The 26,198-nt window shown below is 37.8% G+C and overlaps 1 protein-coding gene across 1 annotated transcript in view; it reads right to left on the bottom strand.

Moving 5' to 3' along the window:
• The window catches only part of OCA2 (OCA2 melanosomal transmembrane protein), a 542,641-nt gene that overhangs the window by 177,161 nt on the left and 339,282 nt on the right, over positions 1-26,198 (bottom strand). The window contains exons 19-20 of the mRNA XM_020992730.2: positions 17,770-17,829; positions 15,816-15,920 (exon numbers count right to left, since the gene is read on the bottom strand). Coding sequence (XP_020848389.1) covers positions 15,816-15,920; positions 17,770-17,829 — 165 coding nt within the window. The remainder of the gene's footprint in view (positions 1-15,815; positions 15,921-17,769; positions 17,830-26,198) is intronic.

Here is a 26,198-nt window from a genome sequence, read left to right as displayed (position 1 = left end):
GAGGTATGTTTGGTAGCAGTCTGCAGAATTCCTTTCATTGGCTTTGCAAAATCATGTTCTTTGGGGACATGAGGCTCCCCTACTACAAGACAGCGGGAAAAAAATGAAACACTGCCCATGGCAAATTAAGGATATGTTAGCAAAATGTAAAACATTTCTCTCCCCTCCTGGGGAACGTGGAAACATGTGGAAGCATGGTTTTATACAGAAATTTCAAGCTTCAGAGAGAGAGAGAGAGAGAGTTCACAATCCAAATAGTTCTTCTTTCCATATTTTCAAGAGGGAAAAAAATTGGCCTCCCTAAACTCTAATACTTTCTTTCCTATTAAATTTCTCTGGAAAGCTAATGAGGTAGCTAGAATTAATTCTTACTCAAACCCACTGCCAGTCTGATTCAAGTCCTTCTGCTATCTCTCTGTCAATCTGTTACAAAAAAAGAAAGGAATGATTGCCACTCTCCACATTTCTGTTGATGCACTATATAAAATAAAATTCATAGTTGTGCACATTGATGATTTTCATCTAAATTATTTTATTTCTCAGCCTAACAATTCATTCTTTTTTTTTTGGGGGGGGGGGCTAGGCAATAGAGTTAACTGACTTGCTCAGGGTCACACAGCTAGTAAGTGTTATGTATCTGAGGCCAGATTTGAGCTCAGGTCCTCCTGACTCCAGGGCCAACACTCTATCCACTGCACCACCTAACTGCCCCCTTTAATTATTTTCCTGTTTTTCAGGGGGTTTCTTGTTAGGCAATGGGGTTAAGTGACTTGCCCAGGGTCACACAGCAAGTAAGTATGATGTGTCTGAGGCCAGATTTGAACTTAGGTCCTCCTGACTCTGGGCCCAGTGCTGTATCCACTGTGCCACCTAACTGCCCCTTAACAATTCATTCTTGAAGATCACTTTTACTTTCTTAGCTGCACCTCAAAGTTAATAATAATATCAATAATTTAAAATAGAACTTATATAATAGTATTTTGTATATACATAATGTGTGTACATATGTATATGTATATGTGTGTATGTGTATATATAGAGGGGGGGAGAGAGAGGGAGAGAAAGAGAGAGAGAGAGAGATCTTCACAACAACCCTGTGAAGTAGGTACTATTATTCTTCTTACTTTACAGATCAGTGAGTTTAGGTTAACAGTAGTTTAGTGATTTGCCTAGGATCAGCCAGCTAGTGTCTGAGGTAGGAGGAAGACTCAGGTCTTCCTGATTCTAGGTCCAGCATTTTATCTGCTATTCCACCTAATTGCCCCCTAGGTTAAAGCAATAATGTAAATTATAAACTTGCCTGTGTCCCCAGAGTTCAAATGAAATTAAGGCTAATGGATATCAGAAGGCACATGAAATTGTCCATCTCCTATCCATTTTTAATTTAGAATTTCATGTAAATTCTATTGTAGGAAGGATTTTTTGAGTAATCTATTATGAAAAGAAACTTGTATTTGCTTATCTTAAGGAAAAAAGAGATATGGAACACTAGTAAAACACTATAGTAGTAAAAATGAGTAGGATCATGCATATTTTGGTAGGAAAATAGAGTCACAATAGCTAAAATTTACATAGTACTTTAAGGTTTACTTAGCACTTATAGGAATAAACACTATGTAAACATATATATGTGTTTGTGTGTACCATGTGAAAACCTCAACTTCTCATAACAACTTTGTGAATAGCAACTGTTACTATTCCATTTTACAGATGAGGAAACTGAGGTCAAAAGTGTTGAAGTTACTTGTCTAGAATCACAATTACTAAGTATCTGAGGCAGAATTGGAACTCAAGTTTCCTGATACCAAGTTGAGATTTGTACATAGTAAGTTGTAAGGAACCTTCAAGGTCATTCAGTTGAGCTAGTCCCACTCTATTGGGCCGTAGTCAGACCAGTATAATCAGGATGACCTGAGTTCAAATGCAACCTCAGCTGAGCTGTGTGACCCTGGGCAAATCACTTAATTTCTCAGTCTCAGTTTCCTCACTGGGAAAATAATAGCACTTACTTCCCAGTGTTGCAGTGAGAATAAAATGAGATAATATACTGCTTTGTAAAACTTACAGCACTATAAAAAAATGCTAGCTATCATCATCATCATCATCATCATTATATACTTCTTCAGAAAAGATTTAAAGTCAACCTGTCAGAGATGATTTCAGATCTATGTTCATGACTCCCAAATTGACATAGTCAACCTTAATCTCTCCTGAACTCCATTCTAATGTTACCAACAGCCTCATGGATAACCAGTGAGATGGTGCATAGGCATTTCAAATTCTACATGATTAAAATATAACTCATCATACATTCCTCCCCAGCCTATCCTGGCTCCAAACTTCCTAATTATTTTTGATATTACTGCCATTTTTTTAGTCACCCAAGTTCACAACCTTGGCATCATTCTTGATGCACCCAAATCCAGTTACTTGTCAAATTTTGTCAATTCTACTTCCATAACATCTTTCATATTTATCCCCTTCTCTCAATTCACATGGTCTCTGCACCATTCTGGGCCGCACACACTTCAGCCCTACAGCATTGCCAAGAACCCCTAATCAGTCTCCCTATCTCCAATATCTCCTGTCTTCAATCCTTTCTCTAAAAGGCTGCTGAAGATATATTCCTAAAACACTGATTGAACAACATCATCCTTTTATACAAGCATCTTAATTGTTTTCCTGTTGCCTCTAAGATAAAATAAAATTCCTCAACCTGGCATTTAAAGCTCTCCACAGTCTGACTCCCACCTACCATTCCCCTCTCGTTTCATAATGCCTTCACTCCTTCTCCATCACTGGTCTATCTGTTTCCCTTACATGACATTCTCTCTTTACTTCCCTGGATGTCCCCTGCAGGATGAAATAAACTCACTGCTCCCCTCTGCCTGGAAGAATTCCTAGCTCCCTTTAAAGTATAGGTCAGGTGTTTCATTCCACATGTGGTCTTTCCTCATCTTGATTATTAGCTTTCTCTCTCTACTTATTGAAATCACTTTGTATGGCACTATATGGACTTTGTGCTTACTATATTTGCATGTTTTATCCCCCGGGAGAATGTAAGCTCCTTGAGGGCAAGGACGATTTCATTTTTGTCTTTGCATTCCCCACACATAGCATAGTGTCCTGGTCATAGCAGGCATTTAATAAATGCTTATTGAATCAAATGTAAAATGTTGCATATAAGATTCTTACTTAACTATATACTACACCCACTATCTTCTAAGATCTCTTCCAACTCTGAAATGTTTTGGTTCAGTGGAGGTGCACCTTAGCATTCAAGGCAGATATCCCCTCCAACCATACATCATAAATGATATTTCAGCCTCTGTTTCCAGAAACGAGAAACTAGCAGCCTCTTACGGCAATGCAATCTGTTCCTTGACATCTCTAATTGTCACAAATGTCTTCCTTCACATTGAATCCAAAATTTGCCTCCCTATATGTTCTCTACCCATTGACCTTTTGGGTGTCTAGTTTGTTTTTGTTTGTTTGTTTGTTTGTTTTTTGCAAGCATGAATGAAAACAAATGCAAATGTAAAATTCCTGTGACTTTAGCAATTTGGGCAGCTTTATCCAGTTGCTTTTTTCCTTAAAAAAATTTTTATACCAAGATACAACTGAGTTCAGACCTATAGGAAGAGGAAAAGAGCAGAAATCATCTTCAGGATATGATTTCTTAACAAAGAGGGAATAACAAACATGTCCTCAGCATTCTCATTCAGAACCCATAGGAAGTCAGGACAATTTCTGTGAACACAAAAGTCAGGGCAAGTAGAAAACTAAGTAACTCAGGATGTTGGTATTTTACAAATTTAGCTACTAAGAAAAAGCCCCAACAAGACATTATGCGGTCCTTGGAAATAAAGAACAGCTTCTTCTTATCTAATATAACCTCAACCTGAAAAAAAGGCCTTTAAATATATAGATATTATGTTTATTTATTGGTGGTACTTTCTTACCTCAATTCCTTTGCTACATTTCCTTATATCCAAAACCATGTATTTAAAAAGAAATGTACTCTTTTCAGCATAATTCCCTTCTATCTGAAGCTTCAGTGAAGACAGTGAAAGAAAAACCCACAGATTTATGTGCATAAATTATTCTTTGTATTTAACCTTCAAGGAAATAATAACATTTTAACTTGAAAAATTGCCTAAGAATTCTTTTTGTCCAAGCAAGTGGGGCTGAAAAGACAAATTTAAATCAGGAGAGAATCAGAGGACTTGTCTACCAGTAGCTCTCAACAAAAACCTGTCCCCTTCCTTCCCACACCACCCCACTGCCATTGGAAACATGCACACATTTCCAATGTCTTCTTTGAGTTGACATATCAAGAGACCTTGGAAATGTGCCATCCACAAACACGATCTAATCACAAAACAATTGGAAGCCTTCTAGACGTATAGTCTATAGTTCTCGCTCTCTGTGTGTCTCTCTGTCTCTGTCTCTCTGTCTCTGTCTGTCTCTCTCTTAGTATTGAGGCATTTCTTTGAATCTGACAATCTTAGGGCTGGAAGGGACATTACAGGTCAATTAAACCAATTCTCTCAATTTATAGATGAAGACAGTGAGGCTCTGATATGATTTGCCCAAGGACACATGGTTTTACTCATCTCTAAATCTGTCATTTCTCCTGTTCTTCATAATTAGACATTATCTGGAACAATGACATAATCACATTTATAAGTTGTTTTTGTTGTTTTACAGTATTCTCAGATATCATTTATCTGAGTCTGGAGACTTGAACTCATTTTAGGAAAGTAGGTACATACTTTCTAAATAATGCCCCCATCTATTTTGTGCTTCACTTCCTTCTTTAACCATGCCTGGTCTATACTTTCTAGGTCAAAGATAATTTTTACTGATAGAGAAGATGAAGTAAAAAAAAGAATAGATAAACTTCCTTATTCTTTAAATCTTACTTGCTCTGTATCTTAGCTGGCTACCACTATTGGACTCCTTATTTACCACAAATCTCTTCTGAAATTTACTGCCATTTCAAACGTGAAGGATAACACAATCAGCCTGACTCCTCAGGCTACCACTCCACTCACAGATAATATCATCAACGTGTTCCCTGTCCTCAATGAGCTTTATGAAAACCAAAAGCTATCCCTACTCACAAAGGGTTTGGGACATAAATCTAAAAAGGAGAGCAAAGAACCAGTGCTCTAGCTGCAAATCAAAAAATGTATTTCAGCTATAGACAGTGTCGAAGACTGTTCTTAAGCTTTCCTCTATTTGGTTATACCTTTACACACTATCATAGTCTTCTTGGACATAAAGAGTTGTCAAATGAGAAAAGGATTAAATTTGTTCTTCTTGTTAAACTATGAATACTGTGTGGAAATTGCAGAGAAGCAGATTGTGGCTTAATAGAGGGGAAAAACTCCCACACAACTAGAGCCGTCTAAGATTGGAATGGGCCGCCATTATAGGTCACTCGAAATTTCTAATCAAAGGATGACCACTGATTTGAGAAGATGCATTCAAGGTATTTTTTCTCAGAGATAAATTAAACTGTGATTATATTCCCCTAATTCTGTGATTTCTAAAATTCTTCAAGGAATAATAGTAATTTTTAAAATCTAACAGAAATTCAGATGAAATAGTTTCAGGGAGATTTAAAACATAGATCCTTAAAGTTCCTGCCAACAAATTTCCCTATTCATTAGTAGTGTTGACCATCCTTTGGTTAGCACCTCTAGTCACTATTTGCAGACACTGACTGCACACAGCCCTGCCTCTCTGGTTCCTTGGTGTTGTGCCTTTATTTGAATTTTTAAAATCCTTTTTCTGCTTGTAGTACTTCCATTCATCTTTCCCATCTGAGCAGTTCAAAGAAGAGGCTTTGTTTCTTCTTTAAGCATAGCTCCATTAAAAAAAAAAAAGTCCAATGGCACTTATTTCTCTTGAAGGCCTGCTTCGCTCCATTGGTAAAATGGAATGGAGCCAACGAACTTCTGACAGCTCTAAAATTTTGACAATTCCAAACTGAGATCACCTCAGGATATGTGCCAAACTCCTCATGGTATCCAAACTTATCAATAACTGTATTGTTCTTTTTCACGTTATCTGGAACCTTGATCATTCATTAACAAACATTTATTGTCTGTGATATACCAGGCATTGTGCTAGTAACTGCAAATATAGCAAGAGATATAACACAGGCCCTTGACTCAAAGTAACCTACAATTTAAAAAAGTGGAAACACATGTAGACAAATGACTATTAATATAAGGAAGGGTGAAATATGTACAAGGGAGAATGAATTAAGTATAAAGAGGAGGTCTAATCAATTGATTAAGTGCCAAGCATTTATTAAATGCCTGGTATATGCCAGGTACCATGCTAGGTGCTAAAGGATATACGATAATACATATGAAATATATGATGACTGCAAGATGGACTTCCTGTAGAAGGTAGGAATTGGGCCAATGGGTGAGGGAGCTAAGGATTCCCAAGAAGTAGAGGTAAGGAAGAAGAGAACATTTCAGGTTTGTAGAACAGCATGTATCATGGCATGGAAGCAGAAATTGAAATGTCATGTATGGATGAGGGAATCATATGAGCAGAGGATTGGAGAGAGTAAAATACAAGTCAAGACCAGTCAGTAGAAAGGAAAAGACTAAACATTATGAGAGAGAGGGAATAGCTAATGCAGAAAGGTAGCTAAGTCTTCTCAGGAGAGGAGAGGATCAAGAGTACAGAAGGAAAGGTTAGCCTTGGCAAGGAGGGGGGCTTCTTCTCTTCATTAACTAAGATTACAGGAAAGGAAGTGGAGAAGTGGATTTGAGGGAGTTCACAGCAGGTAATTTCAAGCTTTTTAGGAAATACAATAGGAGGTGAGATGAGAGTACTACTGGAGGAAAGAGGTGGTAGAAAAGTAGAAAAGGTTTATAACAACCATTGTGGAAGCCATGATACAGCCAATTAAAGAAGAATAAATTGCTTTATAGAAACGAGTGCCTACTCAGGAAGACTTGATCAGTTCAAGAAGATAGAATAGGAGCCTTAGAGAGGTTTCCTGAATTTTTCTAGCACCTACAAATCATATCAGCAGCATGGTGTTAAAAATGCATAATTTTGAGAGTTCTGACTTGCTACCCAACAGACAAGATCTTGCCAGTGAAATAAAATATGCAAATGTAGTCAGCAGGATATTTTTTTCACCTTTTCTCTGGTCAGGGATGGTATCATCTTTCTGACACTTCCTAAGTGTTTCATATGCTCTGAAATTTTTACTGAGATGACTGCATTACCATGAATAAAATGTAGTGGACTAAAAACACTGGTTTCCCCATGTTATCATCTATATTGCTGAGCCATACAGGAAGAATCCTGGATCACTAGTAACTTTCAAAGCACACCACTAAGAAACTCGCTTGCAAACCAAACCAATACAGTTTGCTAGCCCCAATCTATTTTCATAGCTTTCTGTACCTATCCATATCTCCATGATATATTGTAGGCTTCCAGCTCAGTCTCTGAATTAGAACAGGGTTATAAATGAAAACATTTGGTCAACATATTAAAATCACAGTGAACAAAGCAGTCTAGTCCAACACAGGGTTCATTTTAAAAAGAAAAAGAGAAAGTATGATTGAGTTGGATTCCACCCCTCCCCCTACTCCACAAGAGACAGCTGTGAAGATGACCAGATGTCCTCTTATGCATCAGGTTGTACTGGTCAGGCCTGGCCTTGGCCCTTTGGGTATGATTCAATCCAATAATAATCCACATTAATTAGGCACCTATAATGTGCAAGGTTCTATGTTAGCTGCTGTGGAATACAAAGGTAGAAAGTTGTTTTGTTTTGTTTTTTAAAAGCTATTTATAAATATTATCTCATTTGATAATAAAAATACTTTCTGTCCTCAAGGAACTTATATTCTGCTAGTTCCCTGAGAAGACTCCAAATCTTGAAGGCAGACCTATGCCCAAAACTCAGTACACACGGTAGCTGTGACAAATACTACTGATATCTTGTGGGCTCCCTATAAATAATCTAATGTATAGGCTTCCTATAGTTATTTCATTATGCACTATTAAAACATTTCCTTAGTCCTTAAACAAAAAAAGAAAAAAACACATTCCTTCCAGTATGCACATCTTTAATATACTGGCTTACACATGTTTAATAGGAATGTTTTTGAGAAAGGCACTCAGCTGCCTTTCCAGCTTCAGGGGAGATTCCAGCAATACAGTGATTGATAAGCTGACTATCAGAGAGAGGCAGATGACTTTAGGGGGAAGAAAGACAATTCTTTTAGATGAAAACAGGAGCACCAATTAAAGCTTCCCAATGCTTGCTGAAGTCAAAGTAGTTCTCATAGCCATCAAGGTCGCTTGGTGGCTACGTATTATCTTGAGTATTAATATCAATATCTTCCCAGAAGTTGCTACTGTCTTACTTTTATCAGGATCTTTCAAGCATCAAAATTTATTTCAGTGTTCAAAAGATTGCCATAATTTTTCCAGGTGTGAATCATACTGGACTTAAAAGCACTGGCTGGTGGATTACTTGAGCTTGGGAATGCTGTGTTGCAGTATGAGCTAAGCCAGTTGAGTGTCTGTGCTATTTGACATTAATATGGTGAGCCCCCAGGAAGGGTGACTCATTCCAGGCTGGAAAATAGTGAGTCCAAGACCCCATGCCATTGAAACAGATGAATGAGGAGCTACTAAATATCAAATCTAGGTGAGATTGGGAGTCCCAGTCATTTAAAAAAAAAAAAAAACCTAATTTAATTGGCTATTGCTTCAGTAGAGAAGGGGACTGTGGAATTTCTAAAAGCAACATCATCACTCAGCTGAAACTATACATGTCCACATTACCTTTATTTTGTCATTTAGTCAATAAACATTTACTAAGCACCTACTGCATGCCAAGTACTGAACTAAAAGCTGGATTAGTACTTAACAATAGCTACGAGGCACTAAGCTATAAGCAGAGTCAATGGTCAGGGAAGTACTGTTTCTCCTGGGACTATAGGGCTTTCTTGTCCTTTGTTGGAAGTTGGTCAGAGATTGGTATTGGTGGTGTTCAGACTGGAAACAGACCTAGAAGTCTGATGGATACTACTATTCCTAGGTCTCTTGGCCACACTGGCCTATTTTTCCCTGTAAAAGGGTGGTCAAGATGTTGGTGGTAGTAGTATATGACCCCTTCTGACGTGTGCTGTCCTTTATCTCTTCCTGAGGCCTCTGTCTCGCTGCTCTAGCCAAGCTGGACTACCTGCTCCATTGACAGTTAGCAACTGAGTTGAGAGGAACTAACACTTCAGCAAGCTAAGTAAAAGAGTGAAAAAGTTTCTCTCTTTCAAATGTGTTGCTCAGGCCTCTGCCAGCTCTCCCTTGGAATTCTAGAAAGGGGGCAGGGGTGCAGAAGAAATCTTTCTTCCCATCTCACCCCCAATAAAACAGAAACTATGGCAGCTATATGCACGTAGCGGCAGGAACCTGTACTTGCTTAGGTGAACCTGACTGGATCTCAAGTCCTTGGCTGTTTTTTCTGCTTTTTGTTTCCTTTCTCTGAGAACAGGTGACTGAATAGTGACCCTGAGAGATGTGTTTCCAGTCCTGGTGGCTACCTTATGACACTGAGAGGTTGGAAATTCCTAGGTACTGAATGGTAGTACAATGTGCTTCTTAAAATTGCAAACATGTGTCACAGCACATAACCATCAACAGGAAGATAGACTGTCTGTACTCTACTGTACTGTAGGATGTGTCCTGTGAAACTGGTAAATATGTTTTTATAAGAATGTGTTCTTGTATATACCTCATTTGATGTTGGTACTCAGTAAATCTTTAAACCATTATTTCCATGGTAAAAAAAAAAAGATCACAAATTCTCATATGGCTTTAATGTATATGATGGAAAAATACCTTGTTTCAGAAGAAGGTCTAAGGCTCCATTTTGTTTTAGCAAGCCAAGTATTTTTTTATTTTTTTAATCAGCAATCACACATCAGGATTTAATATTCTCTACATTTCTCAATCCATTTTGTGACTATAAAGATGTAATCTTCTACAGAAGATTATCCACTAAAGCCTGGCTGTTCACTTATCATTTTTCATCATAATCTCCTCTGGGCATTCATAAAATGTTGTCATCAAGATGTTACAGAGGTGAAAAAAGGAGTGATTTTGGTCACTAGTTACTGATGGATATCATCTTGTTGAGTGATGGTGACATTTATAATATTTTTCCATTATTTTGGAATCTTCCCACCTTTGTGACATCTTGAAAAATTGCTTCTTAGGTGCCTTTAAAATTATTTCATCACCGTGTACTTCTTTTGGATGTCATTCGTATGACTGGGTTTAACTGTTCTTCCCTGGCTTCATCTTCTTAGGCATCCTTGCCCCATCCTCATAGCAGCTCCTTAACTGATAAAATCTGAGCATTGTACTTCTGCCATTACTGCTGACCATAACAGATATTTTTAAGAATACCAATACATCTGTCCTTTTCATCTATTTTTTCCATTATTCTAATTTCATCTAGGAATTCACAAGATCTGGATTACTTTAATTTCATGCTATGTTCTTTATAGGATTATTTCTCTCTCAATGACTTTTCACTGTTAAATGAAGTAATATGATTTATAATCTTCCACCAGCTTCCTCTATTATATTTTGCAAGAGAGATAATTATTTAACATGGTTTTTCTCTTAGCTGCCATATCTCTCTGTTTGACAAAAGAGATTAAGCATTTCCTGGCAAAGGAAATTTCTGGGGTCTTCTTGTTGTGATGACTATTTGTATAAACTCCTCCATGAAATGGTAAAAAATTTTGTCCATCTCTAGTTTTTGCTACTCAACATCCAATTTAAAGAGGTCAGCAAGGAACTTCTGTAATTCTACATTGTATCTTAGTCTCATTATTCTCCTTTCTTCTAATTTGGTATTGATTTCCCTCTTTGTTCTAGCCAGTCAATGATGTTGAGGCAGACAGCTGATTTTGAAATGACTCCTACGTCTGTACCCACCTCCCCCACTATCACTCTTCCTCAATAAAAGTCCCATTCGAGTTTCTTATCACTGATGCCACAGAGGTGATTGCATGTCCTCGAAAGCTCTGCCAAAGCTCTGTCAGTTTCTACCAAGCTGGAAAAGACTCAACTAAGTGCTTATAAAAGTACTTAATTAAGTACAGAGGGGCTCGTCACCAAAATGTTCATCATTAGATGACACCTGAAGAAGTCCAGTTTTGTTAGAATTCTAATTCCATTATTGGGGTGTGGAAAGTTATTTTATTTGATAGTAAAGCATAGGGAAGAACAGGCATTGAAGATGATTAGGTTTTTAGACTAGGTGTCATTCTCAACTCCTACCTCTTTATCTCCCCCATATTCAACCAGTTGTCAAGTCTTATTGTTCCTACCTTTACAACATGTTCCCAGGAGTCACCTTCTCTCTTCTGATATACAACCACCATGGTACAGATACTTATCACCTCAAGCCTGGACTACTGAAACAGTCTATTGGTTGGTCTCCCTGCCTCAAGTCTTTGGGGAAAGACTCCAGTCCATCCACTACCTAGCTGTCAAAGTGATCTTTCTAAAGAAAAGCTCTGGATCTCTTGCTTTGCCCATGCTTGGATTTGGGTCACAGTTCTGTACAGCGGTCCTAGGGCAAAAAGGAGTGCTGGCGTGGTGGAGCTCATAGTGGCTGTGAAGAGTAAACATTCCTCACAGTTCCAGGACAGAAAGGAGTGCTTGTGGTCACTAACAGGCCACAGCACAGGCCAGGAAAGGAGTAAACACCTAACCCCTTATCATACCACCTTGCAAGAACTGGAAATTTACAGGTTCCTACAAGTATCTCTGAAAACAGCTGTATAAACCCCTGAAGTTTGGGACAGTACATTCTCCCCATTGGAAGCAGACTCTTACCTTAACAAAGAGTTTAAAACTCAAGTAATTGGCTGGGATCATGAGCAAGAAGTGCAAAAAAGAGTCAGACTATATTATCTTACTTTGGTGACAAAGAAGATCAAAACATACAACCAGAAGAAGACAAAAAAGTCAAAGCTCCCACATCCAAAGCCTCCAAGAAAAATATGAATCAGTCCCACGCCTTGGAAGAGCTCAAAAGGGATTTTGAGAAGCAAGTTAAGAGAGATCGAGGAGAAACTGGGAAGAGAAATGAGAGTGATGCAAGAAAATCATGAAAAACAAGTCAACAGCTTGCTAAAGGAGACCCAAAAAAATACTGAAGAAAATAACACCTTAAAAAATAGCCTAACCCAAATGGCAAAAGAGGTCCAAAAAGCCAATGAGGAGAAGAATGCCCTAAAAAGAAAAATTGGCCAAATGGAAAAGGAAGTCAAAAGATTACTGAAGAAAATACTTCCTTAAAAATTAGAATAGAGCAATTGGAAGCTAGTGACTTTATGAGAAATCAAGACACTGTAAAACAAATCCAAAAGAATTAAAAATAGAAAACAATGTGAAATATCTCATTGGTAAAAAACTGACCTGTAAAATAGATCCAGGAGAGAGAATTTCAAAATTCTTGGACTATCTGAAAGCCATGATCAAAAAAAGAGCCTAGACATCATCTTTCAAGAAATTATCAAGGAAAACTACCCTGATATTTTAGAACCAGAGGGCAAAAAGAAATTGAAAGAATCCACCGATCTCCTCCTGAAAGAGATCTCCAAAGGAAAACTCTTAGGAATATTGTAGCCAAATTCCAGAGTTCCCAGGTCAAGCTGCCAGAAGGAAATAATTCAAGTATGTGGAAACACAATCAGGATAACACAAGATTTAGCAGCTTCTACATTAAAGGACCACAGGGCATGGAATATAATATTCCAGAGGGCAAAGGAGATAGGATTACAACCAAGAATCACCTACCCAGCAAAACTGAGTATAATCCTTCAGGGGAAAAAATGGTCATTCAGTGAAATAGAGGACTTTCAAGCATTCTTGATGAAAAGACCAGAGCTGAATAGAAAATTTGACTTTCAAACACAAGACTCAAGTGGACCATGAAGAGGTAAACAGGAAAGAGAAATCATAAGAGACTTATTAAGGTTGAACTGTTTACATTCCTGCATGGAAAGATGATATTTACAACTCATGAGACCTTTGTCAGTATTAGGGTAGTTGGTGGGGGAAAAATTATATGCATAGATAGAGAGAGAGAGAGAGAGAGAGAGAGAGAGAGAGAGAGAGAGAGAGAGAGAGAGAGAGATAGATAGATAGATAGGTAATAGATGACAGGATGAGTTGAAGATAAGGAGTCATATCTGGAGAATAAAATTAAGGGATGAGAGAGGATTATACTCGGAGAAGAAGAAAGGGAAAGGTAGAATGGGGTAAATTATCTCACAAAAAAAACAGAAAAGAAAAGGCTCTTACAGTGGAGGGGAAACAGGGGAAGGTGAGAGGTAATGAGTGAATCTTATTCTCACAGGATTTGGCTTAAGGAGGGAATAACATGCACATTCAATTGGGTATGGAAATCTGTCTTACCCTATAGGAAAATGGGGGGGGGAAAAGAGCAGGGGGATGATAGAGAGGAGGGAGATGGGAAAGGGGGTAATCAGAAGCAAATACTTCTGAGGAGGGACAGGGAAAAGAAAGAATAGAATAAATGGGGGTACAGGAGAGGATTAAGGGCAATAGAATTAATTTTTCACAACATATCTACTATGGAAGTGTTTTGCATAACTGCATATGTATAATCTATATTGAGTTGCTTGCCTTTTCAATGAGGGTGGGTGGGGAGGGAGAAGGGAACACAATTTGAACCCAAAGTTTTAAAAAAACATGTTTTAAAAAAATGTTTTCACGTGCAACTGGGAAATAAGAAATACAGGAAATGGGGTACAGAAGTCTATCCTGCCCTACAGGAAAACTAAAGAGGAAGAGGATAAGAGAAGGGGGATAGAGATAGAAGAGAGGGCAGAGTAGGGGAAGGGATACTCAGAATGTTTGCCATCTTAGGCTGGGGGGAGAGGCGAGATGGGGTGAAAATTTGGAACTCATAATCTTGTGGAAGTAAATGTTGAAAACTAAAAAATAAATAAATTTATATTTAAAAAAAAGAAAAGAAAAGAAAAGCTCTGAACATGTTGCTCCCTATTCAACAAACGCCAGTTGTTACTACCTGCAGCATCATACATAAAATCTTCTTTCTGGCTTTTAAATCCCTTTGTAACCTAGCCCCTTCCTAGCACTGCTTTCCTAGTCTTCTAACACTTTTTTTTTGCCTCTAAGCAGTGTGTGATCCAGTGACATTGGCCTCCTTACTGTTTCTTGAGCAGGACAGTCCATCTCCCAACTGAACATTTTCACTGGCTGTCCCTCATGCCGAATCTCCTTTCTTATCTCCATTTCCTAGTTTCCCTGATTTCCTTCAAGTCTCTGCTACAGTTCCATCTTCCTCTAGAAGCCTTTTCTAGTCCTCCTTAATCTCAGCACCTTCTATGTGAGACTACCTCCAATTTAACCTGCAGACATCTTGTACATGGCTCTTTGCATGCTATCTCCCCCTTAGACAATGAGCACTCACTATATTTTGCCTTTTTATCCCCCATACTTATCACAGTGCCTGGCATGTACAAGGCTTCTAATAAATGTTTGACAGTTTATTTGATCTTGAATGAATTATTCTCTGAGTCTCAGTTTCCTCATCTGTAAAAATAGATATAATAATATAATACCTACCTCACAGAGTTGTTGTTTTAGGAAAATACTCATAAATTTTAAAGTGCTCTCCAAATAGTTATTGTCAATACAACTGTTATTGTCTTTTATTGCTGCAAAAATTTTTAGGCCAATCCTAAATCCAATTCAATATATTTAATTACAGGAAATCTAAAGGAAGGAAAGACTATTCAAATTCAAATTCAAAAGGAGGGGGAAATGCAATAGCATTAAATTAGAATACCCCAGTGCCACAGGTAGACTCAGGTTACCCATCAGAGATAATCTGAGCTCCCATGAAGTACCTACAACTAATTCTGCTTCCCAGTGATTCTCTATCCTGGGAATGGTGGCCAAATTCTGTGGTTAGGAGAACCCCCTTGTGAACCATGGCTCACCTTGCTAAGTTCTATTTAATGTCTGCTCACATTGTGGCAGCTGTTCAATACTTTCCAAGGACTCTACAAGGGTCCTAGGAAGTCGGTAAGAAACCTAGCTGATACATAAAAGGAGACTGATAAAAGCAGAATGTATTGGATTGAAGCCAACATCCATTCATTAAATATTCATTAGGCTCCTACTATGTGCAAGGCATCATGTGTGGATACAAAGAAAATAATAAATACTCCTTAACCTCAGGGAGTATATAATCTAAATGTCCACAAATACCTACTTGTAAGTACTAAGTGCTAATTTAGCTCAGGGGAAGGAATTTCTGTTTTGAAAGATAGGTGAAGTCTCACAGAGCAGATAATATTTAAGCTCATACTAGGAGAGTAGATAGAAGCTAAAGTGGGAATGCATCCATGATAGAGGAGGCAAACATAAGCACAGACATAAATGGAGGAAATCATGGAATATTTCAGGAACAGCAAAAAAAAAAATCCAAAAAAACAGGGGCATCTTATTCTTGCCCAAAAGCAAAAGACAAGGGTCTTTTCTTAATATCTGAAAAGGTTTTTGTATCCTTCAATTGATATCCTCAGACGATACAGAAGCCCAAATTCTTACTTGGCCTTACTACTATAATCAATTGAAATAACTACTTTCTGACACCTGCCCAGGCAATAAGAAGGATGCCTCTCCACATATGCACCAGAACAGGAAAGGACCTAAAAATCTACCATTCCATTACTGAGACTTACCATGGTAGCTGTGAATGGAATATTATCGATCAAGGAGGAAGCCAGAGCTGAGATCCAGACAACTAAGATGATGGCAGCAGTGAGGCGCTGATCTTCTGGAACCATCTAACAAGGAAAAATCATAGCAACACTTCATTTAAAAAGGAAATATACAACTTTCATTTTCCAATCGCATTTTTTCAAACTTCAGACTTAAAGAACATTAAGAGTAAAGGGGGTTAAAAGTAGAGGCTTCAATGCCAAACCTTTCTTTTTACAGATGAGGAACCCAAGAAAGTGAATTTTTTCCCAAAGTTGCACAATTAGTTGTTAGTTGTAGAATCAAGAATAGCACTAACACAATCAGAGAGGCAGGACAGTCCATCCACAAGGGCAAGAAGGCAACATCTGTTGACAACAGCCATAATAAGGGTGTTGGTGCCTCTCCTAGATTGCCTATAATCAGCATACAAAAACAAAGAACTTAAATCTCAGGAATGGGGATTAGGAAAACTAACTATAGTGCAGTTGTAGAGGGACACTCAAACATCAACTATGAGCTCTGGAGGGGAAGTTTGGGGGAGAGTGAGGGGAATATGGGGGAATGGAGTGGGGGGAGAGAAATGAGGGAGAGAAGGTGGAAAGGGAGAGGGGGAAGAGACAGAGAGAGGAGAAAGGGAAAGGGAGAGCGAAGGAGGAGAGAGAGAGAAGGAGAAAGGAGAGAGACAGAGAAGGGCAAGATTCAGAGAGAAGAGACAGAAGGAGAGAAACTGAGACTGAAGATGAAAGATCTCTGTCACAGAAAAGTTTGGCTCTAAGTGTCTAAGTGTTTGAGGTTTTTGGGTCACCTTTCTATGTCTGTGTTCCTTGAGTTTTGTATATTGGGCTGTTCTGGAAGCTGCACAAATATTATCTAATCTTGGGACTAGTCAGTGACATCCGAGTGATGCATGAAGGCAGCAAAAGCTCTATCCTTGAGAATGCCTTCTGGGTCGTTCCATAATTTTTCCAGTCATACATATGTCAGAAATAACAGGACCCTGGGAGTCAGTGTTATTGGAGTTTGACAATTAGATGCAAAAGTCTCTGTACCCTAGTTCAGGGGTCAACGAACTATGGCTTAAGGGCCAAATCTGGCCCAGCACTTTTTTTTTAATGTGGTTATGAGCTAACAATATTTTTATTTAAGTTTCATAGGATTTTAAATTGTAAAAAACCTATTCTAAACTTGTAGGCCATACAAAATAGGCCATAATTCGCTGACCCATGCCCTAGTCCAGTACTCACAGGACATAATTCTATATTTCCAGATAGAAGTAGTCTCAACAGCCCCTCTCACCCTTCCAAAACCATTAGGAAACTGGGGCTACTCCAGCTTCCTGGAGAGGGGAGTACTAAATAATCATGTCGGTTCATTGAAGTATCTCCCCCACCCACCCCTGTCAAACAGGATATAAAAGCTAGATTTAGAAAAGTTTGGAGGGACAAAGGACTTTTGAGGTTACTTAATAAAATTCTCTCACTTTACATAAGAGAAAATTGATACTCAAGTTAAATTATTTGCTCAATATCATACAGTTATTTATTCAGGTCTCATCAATATGGTGATCCTTTGGAGAACCTATACACAGAACATCAGTTCATTAGTCCTGGGTTTGGGTAATTATAACAGCAAGTTTATCTGAATCAAATCCCTGGTTGCCTAGTTACATGGACAGATAGGATATTGTTCAAAAGCATAATTATTTCTAACCTAACACTTGTAGCAGACGTATAATTATGCCCTTTCTCTTTAAAAAAAAAAAAGCTGCCCTTTTTTTTTTTTAAGAGAGTCTGATAGAATGGATCCCCTTTGGTCACTTACTGTATAATCAATAAAAATAGTTCATGCTAGCTTTTGTATAAAACAGAAAGATCAACAAAAACATTCACATGGTTTGGTTGACATACTTTAAACTTTGACATTCAATGTTACCTTTATTAGCAAAGCTGTCTGTTCTCCAATATATTCTATCAGGTGGAGATGAGCCAAGGCCTAAAAGAAATGGATTGATCACAAGTGACAATATAGAAAAGAGCATACACATCCACTATTTTTAAAAAAGTCATGTCTTTAAAATGAGAAAAGTGAAATAGAACATATGCCAAAACTGTCTTTTCATACAAAAGGTCAGAATCAAATACATTATACATAAATAATTCACCAACTTACATGCATATCGCAGTGCTAGCAAGCAAAACAGTGCAATAGCAAGAGCAGATGCCCCTCAATGATATGTGTTTCAGTCAGTGCTGAGCTGAATTTCAAATAGAAGATTCCTTTTAAAAAAAAAATACACATAGTAGCACAACTCTGTGCTGAATGAATGAGTGAAGGAATAAATAAATGGGGGGAAAATTACCAAGCATTTACTAAAGAAAAAGGACTGTGCTAAAAAATTTGGAATACAAATAGAAAAGCAAAGATAGTCCCTAATCTCAAGGAGTGTACACTCTAATAGGAAAGACAGCACCTCCAACAGGTTCCAGGCACAAGTTAGTTGGAAAGACCCCATGAGTCTTTAGGGTACCAGTAGGAAAGCAAATAACAGGGCAACTAGGAGGTAAAGTGAACAGAGTGCTAGGCCTGGAGTCAGGGAGACCTGAGGCCAAATCCAACTTCAGACCCTTCCTAGTTGTGTGACCTTGGGCAAGTCACTTAACCCTGTTTCCTCATCTGTAAAACTGAGCTGGAGAAGGAAATGGTAAACCACTCCAGTATATTTCCCAAGAAAACTGCAAAGGGGGTCATGAAGAGTTGGACATGATTGAAAAATGATTGAATATCTTCAATGAACATGTTGTTTCCCCAATAAGAATGTGAGCTCCTTGAAAGTAAAGTATGTATTTACATGTCTTTGCATCCCCAGCATTTAGCACAGTACCTAGCAAAGTAAGCACTTAATAAAGGCTTGTTGACTGACTCACCAACTCACTGTTCTCTGTTGGTAAAACACTTCTGTATTGGAAAAATCTTTCAAATAATTTGCCTCTCCAAGTTATTTTATAAAGTTATATTTCACAATTAGATTTGCATACTCAAGAGTAAGAAGAACTTGCTGGCAAGTTTCCCATCATGGAGGGGAAAATCTGATTAAATAAAATTTTTAGAAGCCTCTAATCACAGAATGTTAGAATTGGCAAGAAATTAGGAGCTCATCCAGCACAGCTCTCTCTGTTTTAGATGAAGAAATTGAGCCTCTTAAACATGAAGTGACCTTCTCAAAATCTGACAGCTAATTTTTCAGGATCTCATAATAATTATCTTCCTTTTTAAAATAGTATTTTATTTTTTCCAATTACATGTAAAGACAATTTGTAACATTCATTTTTTTAATTTGATTTCAAATTTTTCTCCCTCTCTCCCTCTCTTCTCCATCCCTCCTCTCTACCTTCCTAAAAGGCAAGAATTTTAAATAGGTTATATATGTGCAATCATGTAAACATGTTTCCATGTAAGTCATGTTGCAAAAAAAGAGTCAGACCAAAATGAAAAAAACCACAGAGATAAATAAAGTGAAAATCGTATGTGTCAATCTGCATTCAGACTCCATCAGTTCTTTCTCTGGATATGGATGCATTTTCCATCACAAGTCCTTTGGAATTGTCTTGGATCATTGTATTGCTGAGAAGAGCTAAGTTATTCATAGTTGATCATTACACAACATTGCTGTTACTGTGTACAATGTTCTCCTGGTTCTGCTCACTTCACTTTGTATCAGTTCATGTAAGTCTTTCCAGGTTTTTCTGAAATCTGCCTGCTCATCATTTTTTTAAAACATAGTATTCTGTTACATTCATATACCACAATTTGTTTAACCATTCCCCAACTGATGGGCATCCCCTCAATTTCTAACTGTTTGCCACCACACAAAGGGCTACTATAAATATTTTTGTACATGTAGGTCCTTTTCCTTTTTTTATGATCTCTTTGGGATATAAATCCAGTAGTGGTATTGCTGGCTCAAAGGGTATACACAGTTTGATTTCCCTTTGGGCATACTTCTAAATTGCTCTCCAGAATGGTTAGATCAGTTCACAACTCCACCAACAGTGAATTAGTGTCCCAATTTTCCCATATTCTTTCCAACATTTATCATTTTCCTTTTCTGTCATATTAGCCCATCTCATAGGTGTGAAGTGGTATCTCAGAGAACACCTATTTTCAAGAGGCTTGAGATCTCCAACAAAAACATATCCAAAAAAATCAAAGGGTTCATAAGCTCTAGCAAGCCCTAGACCTACTACCAGGAAGACCCAAATCTAGCCTCAGACTCTTACTACTGTATATGACCCAGGACCAGTCGCTTAACTTCTCTCTCAGTTACTCATCTGTAAAAATGGGGGTAATAATAATAGCACCTATCTCCTAGGGTTGCTAGAAGGATAAAATTATAATTCTTGTAAAGTACTTTGCAAACCTTGCAAAATTTTTAAATAGTAGTTTTTATTATTATTCTTAAACTGAGGTCTATAGGCCCCAAGCATTCAGTGGATAGAATTCAGGGGTCCTTGAATTTGGATGGGAAAAAATACATCTTTATTTAGAATATAATTTGTTTCCTTTGTAATCCTATGCATTTTATTTTATTCATTTAAAACATCATGGTGAGAAGGGATTAGTGAAAGCTGTCAGGTCACTCTCTCTTCCAGAGTCAATGGAGCATAATGGCAAGACAAAAGTCAAGATGACTGGCAATGGCTCAGGATACATTGGATGACCTTGGCCTTTCTAAATTAAGGTCTGTCCCAGGCCTCAGTTTGTCTGAAGCAAAGCCCATTTGATAACTAAAGGCTAGATAATAATTGCTCCATAGGCTTCATCTGAGTGCCAAAAAGGTTCATGACACAAAACAGATTTAAAAAAAAAGAAAAGAAAAGAAAAGAGAAGAAAAAACCCTGATCTTCTAATCCTTCCAACAACCAGCATTGTTTTTGACCATGTGACCCCAAGTCACCAGTACTCAGTCCTTTCGTGTATTCTATGACTAATATATATCACGAATGTCAGAGAAAGATATTAGCAGCAGCTGCTCCACGTTTGTTCCCAGAGTTCAACTGCCCTACTTTCCTAACATCAGATAGAGGCTGCCTATTCAGGATTAGATAAAGAAAACTGTATCATGTGTATTTGTTCCTGGAAGAATTTGATTCCTGGGAAGAGTCCCTTGTCTGAAACACTGGAATATCATTTGCTTTTGTCCATTGTAAGGGTCCCCAGACTATTGAGCGGCAGGATCTTGACACCTTTAATACCAGCTTACCTGAGAGAATAGGGAATGACTTTGGCAGTGTTATCAAAAATAGCTGTCATTGACCTTGCATCCATTATCCCTGTTCACCTTTTTAGTATGTCTTATGCCCAAGTCCTCAAATACTTTAAATTACAGCCCAATGCAAATGATGTTCCCCAAGGGGAAATACTGCACAAGAAAGGCTGGACAGCCAAGGAAGCCAACTCCCCACAGATGCATTCCTCTACCCCAATGAGCCTTGCCCTCTTGCTCTCTATCCCTATCAAAATACTCAGTTCTGGGGCAGCTGGTGGCACAGTGGATAGAGCACTGGCCTTGGACCTAGGAGGACCTGAGTTCAAATCTGGCCTCAGATGCATACTCATTTCTATAATCATAGTGTAAGGACCTGTTTAAGAAATACCAGCCCAGAGGTCTCAACTCCTCAACTATCTCCATTCTCATAAGTTACCTTAGGGTAGGAAAGAGGTTCCAGCCTTCATTAGGGTTAATGTAACAGTGACTGTTTTCCTGATCTCACAGCTCTCTAGTGGTTGGAGAAGAAAGAGAAGGAGAAAAAGAAGAGAAGGAAATATTAACATTTCCTAGATCAGTGCTCTGTGTCAGTATGAGATATAATGCTGCCCACTCTAGGCTTGAGGTAATAGAGGCCGATCAGCAAAAGAAAGACTAGGCAAATTCTACAGCTTTCCAATTCCTCTTAAGATACACCTCTTTGCTATAGTTTCATTCATTGAGAGTATTATGCATTCTCAAATAAGATACAATAAAGGCATGTACAAAACATATCACAAAGTCAAATGAATGTTTTTAATTATCTGCCATTTTTAATTATCCACATCACTGCTCCCCTCCATTCATATATGTAATACAGTTGACTAGTCTATACAAAGATGAAGATATATTTGTTTTTATTCAGCAGTCTCAGCAGGTAGACACCAAGACAAATCTTCAGAGTATCAAAAATATCTTGGTTTCTGTGAGAATAAACCAGTAAAAATTAACCAAGAGAAAATCAACCATCTAATCTCTTTATGCTAATTTGATTCATTTTTGGAAAGGCCCAAGTTGGCCAATGTTCATTCCCCTCCTGGCTCTGCTCCTGACTTTCTGAACTTTGACCCCATACAGCTACCCGTCCCCCCTTCTTGGCTCTTTTTTTCTTTTATCTTTCCTCAGGAGAATACAAGCTCCTTAGTTTTCTTTTTGTTCACATCTTTATCCCCAGCACTTAGATGAGCACTTGGTACATAATAAGTGCTTAATAAATACTTGCTGCTTTCCCTAGATGAGTAGAGAGTCATGAACAAAACAGTCATCCTATTGCCACGTAAGCCTCACTAAATCCCAGGGTAGTTTTGCAGAGCTCACAATTGCTGAAGGCTAAAGCTATCCCAAGACTCATAATTAATTGACAATTTTAGTGGATCTATAATCTCATGAATTTGGATATTCTACCAAATAAGAAGGATCACAGCCCATCCATATCTTATCCACCTTGATGCTTATAAACTCCTTTAAAAATCTATATATTGTTCTAGAGTCTTATAGGTTTAGACACTTATGCCTTTTAACATTGTGAGAGTATCAGCACAAAACTTGGGCAGCACTGGTAAAATGGATAAAACAAGATGAATAATAATTATAAGGTGAATAATAGTTCACCTTTAAATAGACCTTTAGAGTTTATAGAGTGCTTTCTACCTGACAACCCAGTGAGAAAGACAATGCCACCTGATAGTTATAGTGAATAATGTGGGTACCTGGGCTGACTGCTTCCAAATATTAAATAGAGCTGGAAAATGTTCCCTTTGGCTCCAAGAATACCAGGAGACTGGCTGAGGGCATGTTGGAAGAACCACAGAAAGCAACCTTTCCTCAGCTTTCAAGGGCAGAAGCCCTGAACTTTCTAAAGTGGACTAGAAGTGCTCATCCTATCCCTGAAGGACCATGCCTACTGTAGGGACATCTACCCATCCACCCCCACTTCAAGCTACATCGTTTGTTCACCTCTGTAGAAAGTGCAAACAGGGAAGGAAAGAGGAGGTAATTTATTATATATTTGTAAGCTTGAGAAGCAGTATGGCATAATTGATGTGTTCACAGTATATGGTATCATAGGGGTTACAGAGAATATTAAGAGTTGCTTTTCCAGTACTTTGTGAGGCCCTTTCTGACAGGTGGCTCATTTTGTAGCTCATTCTATAACTTGAGAGGATCCTATTCCCCTTATCTTGAAATAATATAAAACTTCTCCTTTTCTTGTACCATAAAATTACCAAAAGAATACCTTTTGTCTCCCTCATCCCATGTCCCCCCCTCACTGTCTTCCTTATCCTGTCCTTGTCTCCCTCATCCTGTGTCATAAAATCCACACACACACCCCCAACACCTTCCTTATCCTGTCCTTATCTTTAACCACCATAAAACTCTAAAACTACATCATCATCCTGAACATCTACAGGCTGTATAGCTTTCTGTCTATATAAGCCTCGTTCCCCCAAATATCAGTACCTTAATTTTAGACTTGCAGCTACAATACAGGTCCATGTGCTTTCACGTTAATAAAGCTCCTGATGGCTAAAAGAGAAAGTTTAAGTGGATTCTTTCACACTTGAACTAGCTCTCCTGAATCTGACCTCAACATATTGAATAGATGATTATCTTTGAGGCAGTAATATAAAGGCTTAACCCTTCCTCTGGAATATATTAACTGTGTGACCATGGGCAAGTCACACAGATTGGAATATCTCAATATCCAATTAATACTCTATGACTAGAAGGATTTTAGACATCAGCTACTTGATGAAAGTATTTTTGAAGAAGAAAACAGAATCTTCTACCTATTGTCAGGTGTTAAATCAGACCACAAAGACTATTCCAAAGAAGCACTGGTCTACTCAAAATTGAACTGTTTCTCTAAGAAAAGAAAAAGTGTCTCTTATAGAAAATCTTTCATTGATAACAAGCATCCCATGTAGATTCTTTTATTAACCTACCACTAAACTCCAAAAATACATGAAAAGCTTCATAAAAATAATCTCTTATTTTAACAGCTGAAATGTGTTAGACATTCTTGCCAAATAAATTGTCATGGGGCTTTATTTACTTTTTTGGTAAGATACATTTTAAGTGAACGAACTCAGAAGTTAAATTACTAATCCCAGAAAGATGTCACAGCAAGGTGGGAAACAGACAATAGCAGCTATGAGGGAGTGTTCATTATAAATCCTTTTTGCAATGAACTTACAACAATCAAAATATCTGTTTATTGGTTGCTTTGTGAGTCATTTGTGTACCTACTCAGTAAGGCTCATTAAGGACTTCTTTTCAATGTCTTTAGGTCTTTGAGAGGCAGAAGAAAAGGCAAATTACAAATTTCCCACAATTATTGTCTTTCCTATAAACCCCACCATTTTAATGACCTAAAAATACTATTCAGTAATACTTTGTTCCTCCACATTGAACCATGAGCAATTTACAATCTGTTGGGATTGCTTTTTCAATGAACTGAAACTGAGTTCAAATAACTATGGATAACAAATTACTCATAATAAACCTAACCCAATCTATTCCTATTGGAGTTTATTATGTAAATGGCAGGGGGGAAATGTGTGAATTCAACAACAGCAAAGTTGGAAGATAACTAAATTAAAAAACAAAATCTTTTGTGGCAGTATTTTCCAAAGCAAGTAGAATGAGTTGTCAAGGGGCAGTTGCAGAGTGGGCAAGATAAGGCTATTTATGGTGACTGAAAAGGGCTATCATTCAATCTTTTCAAGAAAGAATACATACTATATCACCAACTCCCTGCTGGACATTTCCATCTCAATGTCCCATAGGCATCTCAAACTCAACACATCTAAAATAGAACTCATTATCTTTCTTCCCATTATCAAACCCACTTCTACACTTCCCTTCTATATTTCTATACTTTGTACATAGAAGGGTAGCAGAGCAGGGAATAGATGCCATGAGGAAAATGGGAGGAATAGAAAGGGGAGTTTGGAGGTTTCCAAAGAAGGAATTCACATATTTCACAATTTTATATAGATCAGTACAAGCTTGTAAGTCCCAATTACTATCCAGGTCACCTTCATCCTTTCAATCTCCCTGGTTCATAACCTTGGTGTTATACTTGCCTTTCCTCATCCCAAATATCCAATCACTTGTCAATTAATGTCAATTCTATTTCACAACGTGAATCTTATCCCAATGAGAGTTCCTTAATGAGTTCTCTCCACTAGGGGCCAGCAACCTAGTTTAGACTCACACCACTTCTCACCTGGACAATTTCAACAGAGTTCTGATAGATCTCTTTGCCTTAAGTCTCTGCCTTCTGCAAGCCATCCTCTTCTATAGAGTTTCCATAGTGATATTCCCAAAACACAGATGCTCCCACATCACTGTCTTGCTAAAAAACCGCTAGTAGTTCCCTGTTGCCTTTAGATTAAAATATAAAACACACGTTTGCTATTTCAAGACTTTCACAAACTTCTTCCAGCCTGTTTTTCCCAGGCTTTTACATATTACCCTTCTTCAAACTCTCTAAGTTACAACCAAATCAGCTTAACTGCTGTTCCCCAAACTTAGTACTCCTCCTCCCATTTCCCCATTGCTTTTTTTAAATTTCATTTTTAATTTATGAAATAAAAAAAAACATTTCTATAACATGGTACAATAAAAAGATGATTATGCATGAAACTGAAAATCTATCATGCACAACTTGCTATTCCTTTCAAATACGAAACAAAATTATCATGTAAATTTCTTTTTTTTCTTCCCTCCCCCCACCCTAGAGATGGCTACCATTAGGCACAAATAGGTATACACACACATACATACATACATACATACATACGTACGTACATACACACATATCCAAGTGTGTGTGTGGTATATATAATTATTCTATATTTACTTCTATTTATTAGCTCTTTCTCTGGATGCAAATAGCATCTTTCTTCATATATCCTTTATAGTTAATTTGAATATTTATAAAAGTCAAAATAACTTATTTGCTCAGTTTTTCTTAAAACAATATTGCTGTTACTATATACAATGTTCTCTTGGTTCTGCTCATTTCTTTCTTCATTACTTCATGAAAGTC

This window comes from Phascolarctos cinereus, unplaced genomic scaffold (assembly GCF_003287225.1).
Source record: "Phascolarctos cinereus isolate Bilbo 61053 unplaced genomic scaffold, phaCin_HiC Scaffold_726;HRSCAF=1367, whole genome shotgun sequence".
NCBI classification, from domain to species: domain Eukaryota; kingdom Metazoa; phylum Chordata; class Mammalia; order Diprotodontia; family Phascolarctidae; genus Phascolarctos; species Phascolarctos cinereus.
The sequence above is the reverse complement of the archived record's forward strand: the minus strand, read 5'-3'. Positions and strand labels throughout refer to the sequence as shown.